Below are 8,220 nucleotides of genomic sequence, written 5' to 3' on the forward strand. Positions count from 1 at the left end.
CTTCTGACAATGATAATAGACTTTTCCGATTTTGATTTTACAGTCTCACTCTTAATCTTCATTAAAACCAAGAGCACTCCCCTCAGAGACTATTTGCACAAATAGTCTCTAGACACTTAAGTAAATGGCCCTATGATGCATTCAGTACTAAAGGGAAGTTTAGTACCTTTAGGCGAGTTTCCTTCAAACTCCTGTTTGCCACTGTTTTCTAACATGGAAAAATATGGAGAATACTCTTGATCGATTAAGTTATGCAAGAACTCTGTTTTGATCAACAATTATTTATCATTGATTCTACTACCTTTCATTATTCTTCCACTAGCTCTTTCATTGAGAAGCCATAATCTCAAGTTGTCAAATTAGACTAGCTTCACTCAGCCTATCATTTGTAATCTCTTCTCCTATGAAATACATTTATATACAGAATCCCTACCCTACCAAAGACTTGGTTTTATTAGGCTGGAGATGTCAGAATCCAGGTTTGTGAGACTGATTCAACAGTTCCATGCCAGCAACTCTATTTCAGAAAGGTTTGCTTCCTTCTTTCATTCTGTTCAAAGTTCAATAAGATTCATGTCTAGTCTGATCAAAAAATTATTTATCTTCTTTTTGCAAGCAACTCATTTTTCTGTTCTACTTTAGGAAAAGAGATGAGAAATGTGCTCAACGTTATAGTTAGGACAATTTAACTATGTATGGTACAATGATCCTGTGTAGTAGGAGTGTCAGAATCGAGGCTATAATTTGAGAGCTGCATATCAATCATGTGAACATTTAGCATTCTGGAAAGATTTTTTTTTGTTTATTTCTCTTTTCAAATTCCTCAGTGACTTTTCATAACAGCTTTATGTCTAAATCATCAAATATTTTATCTACTATTTGCTAAATATACCAGCCTCTTGTTTTCCATTGTTATTATTTCCTTATTATTGTTAAAAATAAAGGTCAGTTCCTTGGTCTTTCCTCGTATCTAATAAAAATTCCAGATTACTCATTATAAAGAAAAATCATATTAATTAAAGCTGGTAGTGACCCCAAAAGTTCAAATCTATTATGCAATTACACTTTAAAATTCTCCTAATGCCCAGCCAGTGTGGCTCAGTTGGTAGAGTGTCATCCGATGCACCAAGAGGTCGCTGGTTCAATTCCCAGTGACCTGAAGTTCTTTCTACTCCGCTTTGCTCAGTTTATCTCATTACACCACACAAAACAAGTGGTAATGAACACGAGAAAAGTGCATTGAGCCACATAGTGCAACTACAGCTATATGCTCTGTTGTTTCTTTTTCTTTATTATTTTTTTTAAATTTTATTCACTTTGAAAGATTTCTAAGGTATGCACATAAAATGTAACATACTGACCTGGCCATCTGGATTTTCTTTACTGGGTTAGAGACTCACACCATACATAAGCAAAATCACTGAATAATTATTTCATGTTAAGCATCTGATACCACATTCTGTTTAGGTATATATATATATATATATATATATATATATATATATATATAAAAATAATATATGTGTGTGTATGTTTTATGTATGTATTTATGGCTTATAGAAGTATATAAGTATCTTGTTAACATGTTATAATGAATAAAAGCTGTTAAATGTGCAGCCTTGCAATAAGAAAAGAAAAAAAAGTGCAGCCTTGTACCTGACTATATATTATGGATAATATTGATCCTGTCATTTTTCACACATATTCACTCAAAATCTCACTGTTATAAAAATCACTTGTTTTGCCTAGTCAGTGTGGCTCAGTGGTTGAGCATCAGCCTTTGAACCAGGAGGTCACAGTTCAATTCCCTGTCATGGCACACGCACAGGGTATGGGTTTGATCCCCATTAGGGGGCGTGCAGGGGGTGGCCAATCAATGATTCTCTCTCATCACTGATGTTTCTGACTCTCTCTCGCTCTCCCTTCCTCTTTGAAATCAGTAAAAATATTTTTAAATCATGTTTTTACATTCACATTAATATATTTTCCCTTTACTCTTTGTCACATGCTTGTTACATTACATAAAAGTAAACAAAACAAAACAAAACAAAAAAAAACCCTCCAGTTTCTAAATTCTCATTTTCAAGTAATTTCCCTATAAGTTTGGCTTAGTAAATAAAAAAATTCTTCAAAGTAGCCGAAGCTGGTTTGGCTCAGTGGTAGAGCGTTGGTCTGCGGACTGAAAGGTCCCAGGTTCGATTCCGGTCAAGGGCATGTACATTGGTTGCGGGCACATCCCCGGTAGGGGGTGTGCAAGAGGCAGCTGGTCGATGTTTCTCTCTCATTGATGTTTCTAGCTCTCTATCTCTCTCTCCCTTCCTCTCTGTAAAAAATCAATAAAATATACATTTTTAAAAATTCTTAAAAGTAGAATGTGTTGTTAGGAAATGAAACTACCCTCAGTGGTAGTATACATTTTTTGCTCTGCATCTGGGGAAGTGTTTAAAGTACTCTGGGGGGCCAAAACCATTTTGGCTCGGTAGATAGAGCATCAGCCTGCGGACTCAAGGGTCCCAGGTCCGATTCCGGTCAAGGGCATGTACCTCGGTTGCTGGCACATCCCTAGTAGGGGGTGTGCAGGAGGCAGCTGATCCATGTTTCTAACTCTGTATCCCTCTCTCTTCCTCTCTGTAAAAAAAAATCAATAAAAATATATTTTTTACAAAAGTACTCTGGCAGGGGAACCTCCCCCCATCCCCAAATGGTCATTCCGTAACTGTAACTGAATTTAGGATGGATTAGCAGCTCTTTGAGGCAAGATCTTGCTTCCTCATACTGCTCAGCATCAGCCACTGCTAAGAACTGGCGATGGTCCTGAATGCTGAGTTTGCAACTTGAGTAACTCCCAACCTTGTTCCCTTTTCAGAGCACCAGCATCATAGCTCTGCACACACAGGGCCACCCATCTGAGCAGGCTTGGCGGGCTCCCAGACACGTCAAAGAGCATATCTGCACAGTGCCCAGAAAGGAGAAACGGGGAAACCTGGATTGTTCCTGAAAGCAATGTAATATTCTTATGTCATCAGTCTTTACCTCAGGCATGGCCCATAAGTACAGGACCATGTCCAACAGTAGTGTGACTATAATATTAGCTCCTAGTTCTGAAGTTTCCACTCCACTGAGGTTAATAATGAGCTAGAGGGGAGAGCAAGAGGAAGAGGGCAGGTGTTCGTAATAGCGCCATTAATTGTATAGAAGAGCAACATCATTGTCAGGCCCAATAAACTAAGTACTTTTTCTAGTTTATTGTTCAGAATCAGGAAAAGAATCATTCTTGATGTTGTATTGCCACAAGAAAATCTCCTGCCTCATCACCTTAGTGTATCATTTCATATGGGATTTTATATTCTGCCTGACTTTAATTAATGATGTTACTATATTAAAATGCCTAGATAACGAAATACACAAGTTAATCATTTGACTTTCAATGAGGGCTAAACAGTCTCTAAAAAGCAAATGGTACATTAAGTCTCATCTTTCATAGCTAGCACATTACACTTGAGATTAGCCTTGGAACAGTTAAAAGTATGAAAAATCTCCTTAACATTAAAAAGGATGCTGGACATTAAATGCTGGAAACTAAACTTTGAAAGTAACTTATAATATATTATGTTAAATTTCTTGTTAGTGTCACGAGACGTAAAAACAAAACCACATTAGCCCTATCTGATTTCGCTCAATGGATAGAGCACTAGCCTGCAGACTGAAGGGTCCCAGGTTTGATTCCGATCAAGGGCACATGCCCAGATTGCAGGCTCCATCCCCAGAAGGAGGCATTCAGGAGACAACTGATAAATGATTCTCTCTCATCATTGATGTTTCAATCTCTCCTTCTCCCTTCCTCTCTCTGAAATCAATAAAAAATAATAAAATAGGATACATTATCTAATATATTTAAAAAAACAAAACCACATTAAATGACATTCCTCATAAATATCCTCTGTAAACCACTCCTAAAAAAAAAAAAAAGTGAATATAATTGACTGATACTTAACTGCCTGATTGTCATTATCCATTCTTTTTAATTAATATACTTCATTAATAAAGTTATGACTTTTTGTAGTTTATCTAGAAATAAAATATCAAATAAATTTCAAATAAAGGATTTAAAAATAAGCCTATAACTTAAGGATCTGTACCACTCCAGAAATGAAGTAAATGTCCTTGTATCATCTTTAATACAAAGGCTACCATCACATTTTGCATTGACATATAGAAAACAAGGAAGTATATTTATATAAAGTTTCTGGGGGGGGGAAGACATATATTTCACTACCCATATAAAAATAAAATAGAACAAATTATTTTTATGTACTCTATTCCAGGGAGAGAAATGAAAAAATATTGTAATAGTTGCAGTTTGCATTAACTCTAAAACTGGTAATTCTTTTCCAAAGACAGCTTGCTTTCTTTTTAAAAGAAATTTTTAGAAAACCCCTTTGGTTTAGAGTAAAAAAAAAAAAAAAATCTTATAAAAATAAAATATTTAGAAATATGTTGTTGAGAAATCACTTGCAAATGACTGTCAGACCTTTGAAAAACAATCTAATTTGAATCACCGGTCTAAATAGGTCATTTAACTTAGAAAAAATTAAAATGAGTTGCATAGGGTCACCTCTTTTCCTAAAACACCTGCATCCTCAATGTCCTATTGTCTTCAAAGTCAAACAAGAATTAAGTGTCAAGAACAACTATAATACCTCAACGTATTCCAAATCCCAACGTTAGTCTGCATGTGAAATGGCCATAAAAGTTTACATTATATATGAAAACAGTGGGTGTATGGGGGCGGGGGGGGGGGTGCTTCAAGAAGTTTGGAATGGAGGAACAGAAGGCAAAGCAGAGAGCTCTCACAGTCAGGGGGATAATGGTATGTGTGTGGGGGCCTCTACTGGCGCTCTTCTCTTGCCTTTCACATGGGCACATTCCCAGTTCATGGCGAATCCCAAGCAGCTCACACAAACTTAACACACAGCAAGCACTTCCACACTGGTTTAGTCTCCCACAAGCCTCTCTTATATCCAACTATCAATATAAGATCACGAACCTTCTCTCTCCTGTCCAGCACCTGTAAAGACTTAATCATCCTAGGACATTCTGGTAAACTCAGGGGTCACATCCTTACTCCCCAGAAAACTATCCAGAGCATAGACATAACTGCAAAATCTTGAAGGGAGTAGTATCTTTGAAGTGAGAACGCCATCAGATAAAACAAAATACACATGAGAGAAAAAAATTGGCTGCCTAAGATATCCTTTGTTCCTCCATGCCAGACCATCCATAAAACCAAAAGCCCCCCCCCCCCCCCCCAATGCTGGGGAAATAGGGTGTCAGGTGTCTGAGGATGGGGTCTGCCTACAGAAGGCAGGGCACCCCAGGGGGCTGGCAGAGAGGGAATCAGCTCCATGGCAGGTGGAGAAAGCAGTCAGTTTTGTTTCATGCCTCTCCAGAGCCACCAGGAAATACACCGCATCCTTTCTGGGTTAAAAGTAACTTTGATGCTCAGAGAGGGAAAAAAAAAAAAAATACTTTCATATGCTCCAGCTAACCACAATCTATCACCAAGAGGCAAAGAAACAGGTTTTCCTCTCTGCCCATCTTCCTAAAGCCACATCCCCCAAAAATGAGACCTTGATTCTCTCAAGTCCTCACTCCGTTTATTTATTTATTTTTTTAAGTGTGTGGTTTTTTTTAATTTTCTGTGTACATATCTTACCATTGCCCCCCCCTCTCCCATACATGCCCTCCCTCCCCAGAGTTTTGTGTCCATTGGTTGTACTTATATGCCTGTATACAAGTCCTTCGGTTGATCTATTAAAGATGGAATGGAAGCACCTGTGCTCTGGCAAGGACGCACACCGAAGGCTTGACCTCGGGGAATTAATTGCTAAGGAACAGTGCTAAGCTACCTTTTTCTTAAAAGGGTCAGACCCCAAAACAATGAGGATGTCTTCATTTCCAGACGCATGATAAAAAAATTTTTTTTTTTTACAACTGTCTGAACCAGAGAGAGAAACAATTCCACTCCAGCCACTACCCTAACACACACATGGAAACAAGGACAGAAACCAGCCGTCCCGGAGAGGGACAGAGCAGGCTGCCTCCTTCCAGGACAGCCTCTCCAGAATCCGCTCATTGCCCCGCCGTGCCAGCCCCTCGGGGTGCTTCGGTTCGCGCCCTGAACTCAGCTTCTCCCCATCCTTAGTCCAGCTTCTCCCCATCCTTAGTTCTGAGCGGGCTCGGCCCTCCCAGGGTCCTCCTGGGCGGCGTCCCCGCACTCGGGAGGTTCTCAAACGCCCCAAGACCAGACTGCTCGTGCCGGGTCCCAGGAAACCCCGGGGTTCCCGGCCTCCCAAGGGTTCCAGCGACCCCATACCCCCCCACGCCTGAGCGGATGAAGTTGCTCAGCACCCGCGCAGCCCGGGTCCCTCCCACTCCCGCCCCTCGGGCTCCGGCTCCGGCTCAGGCTCCGGAGCCCGCCCGGGGGTCCCCCGCCCCGCGCCTCCCTCCGCGGAGGTGAGCGCGCACTCACCGGAGGTGAGCTGCATCCAGGCGCAGATCTTGTACACGGTGGCCGTGTTGCAGAAGAAGAAGAGGGTGAAGCACAGGATGCAGGCGATGATGAGCATCATGGAGAGGCCGATGAAGAAGGAGGCGGCTTTGAAGGCGCCGGAGGGCAGCGTGGAGAAGTCCGTGAAGCTGCCCCTGCAGGTCAGCTCCCGGGAGAAGCCGTTGCCGACGCAGTAGTGGAAGAGCCCGAAATAGCCGGCTTGCGGGGTGTCCACGCCGTCGCCGATCCAGTAGGGCTGGATGAAGCACACCACGTTGACGATGGCAAAGCAGATGGTGAAGATGGCCCACAGCACGCCGATGGCCCGCGAGTTCCGCACATAGTTGGTGTGGTACAGCTTCGCAGCCTCCTGGGCCGGCAGCATCGCGGCGGCGGCGGCGGCGGCGGCGGCGGCGCCGGGCATCCTCCCCTCCGCCGCCTCCTCCTCCGGCTCCTCCGGCTCCGGTCCTCCCTCCGCCTCCCCCGCCTCCCCGCGCGCAGGAGGCACCCTCGGCGAGCAACTCCCGTGCCTCCTCCTCCGCCTCAGCCCAGCAGCGCCAGTTTCAGAGTCCGCATCCCCGCTCCCGGAAGGAGGGCGGGGGAGCGCCGAGCACCCCTCCGGCTCCCCTGGCACTGCCCCTCGGCCCCCCCTCCACCTTCCTCCCTCCCGGCCGGGGCGCCAGCCCTTCGCGCCACCCTCCGCCCCTCTCCCCTCCGCGGCTGCAGCTGCTGCAGCTGACGGCGAGGAGCCCCGCGCGGGGCGGTGTGGAGCGCCCGCCCGCCCCCCGCCCGCTCCGCGCCGCCCGCCCCTCCCCTGCGCCCCGGTGCGCGCCGCCCGCCCGGGCCCCGGGGCGTGGAGGGAGGGCTTCGGTGACCCCGGGACGCCCCTCAAAGTGGCGGGCGGGACTGGCGCTGGCGAAGGGGCAATCGGAGGAGGGGACGGACGGGAACACCCACGGGGATCCTGGAGGCGATCCCCCCGGGGTCCCGGTGGGTGTTAGGGGACAAGGCTCCGCGAAGCGGAATCGGAGCTGTTCAGCCCCGCACAGCAACGTGCTTCGACCTCGGCGTTTTTGCAAAGGCGTTTGGGGCAGCGCGGCAGGTGCAGGCGAGACACTCCAAGGGAGAGCAGATGTGCTGCACCCCTCACCCCTCACCCCCTCCCCATCCTCCCTTCCCGACCCCTAGGTACTGACTCCAAGACACTTCCCTGTCCACGACCACAGAACTGCCCCTTGCTACCTCCAGGGCTGCCTCCAGTCGGCCAGGTGGAGACCAGAAGTTGGGCAGGAACTGGCAGACAATCATGTAAAAGACACCTCCAGGGTGGTCTCAGATCTGTTCAACGGGGGCTGGATTCCTCTTCGGTTGGTTTTCCCACCTCTGCAGCCAGGTGAACCAATACATGTCCGAGACATTCTTTTCAGTCAGGTCACTTTCCCCACAAATTCTCCCACAGGCCTGCCATAGATGGGACTTCTAAGGCGTGGCAGTGGCTGCCAAAGAAATAGTTTGCCTGAAAACATTGGGTAGTTTGGCCAGTGTTAAATTACTTAATTATGTGTTGTGCTGGGTGTTAAAGATACAATAAGGAAGATAGGTGACTTTTTAATTTTCCAGGTATTTCTCCCTGCCCCACCACCCAAAGCTCCAGTAATCTCAATTGTTTT

At 45.2% G+C, this 8,220-nt stretch overlaps 1 protein-coding gene across 4 annotated transcripts in view; it reads right to left on the minus strand.

The window, feature by feature from the left end:
• Positions 1 to 7,139, minus strand: part of LHFPL3 (LHFPL tetraspan subfamily member 3) — a 392,623-nt gene extending 385,484 nt beyond the window's left edge. For all 4 annotated transcript variants that reach the window (XM_084897863.1, XM_084897865.1, XM_084897864.1 and 1 more), the window contains exon 1: positions 6,533 to 7,139. In XM_084897863.1, the coding sequence (XP_084753989.1) occupies positions 6,533 to 6,974 (442 nt within the window). In that variant the 5' untranslated portion in view covers positions 6,975 to 7,139. The remainder of the gene's footprint in view (positions 1 to 6,532) is intronic.
• Between the last annotated feature and the right edge of the window lie 1,081 nt (positions 7,140 to 8,220).

This window comes from Pipistrellus hanaki (assembly GCF_964339955.1).
Source record: "Pipistrellus hanaki genome assembly, chromosome: 10".
In the NCBI taxonomy this organism is placed as follows: Eukaryota; Metazoa; Chordata; class Mammalia; order Chiroptera; family Vespertilionidae; genus Pipistrellus; species Pipistrellus hanaki.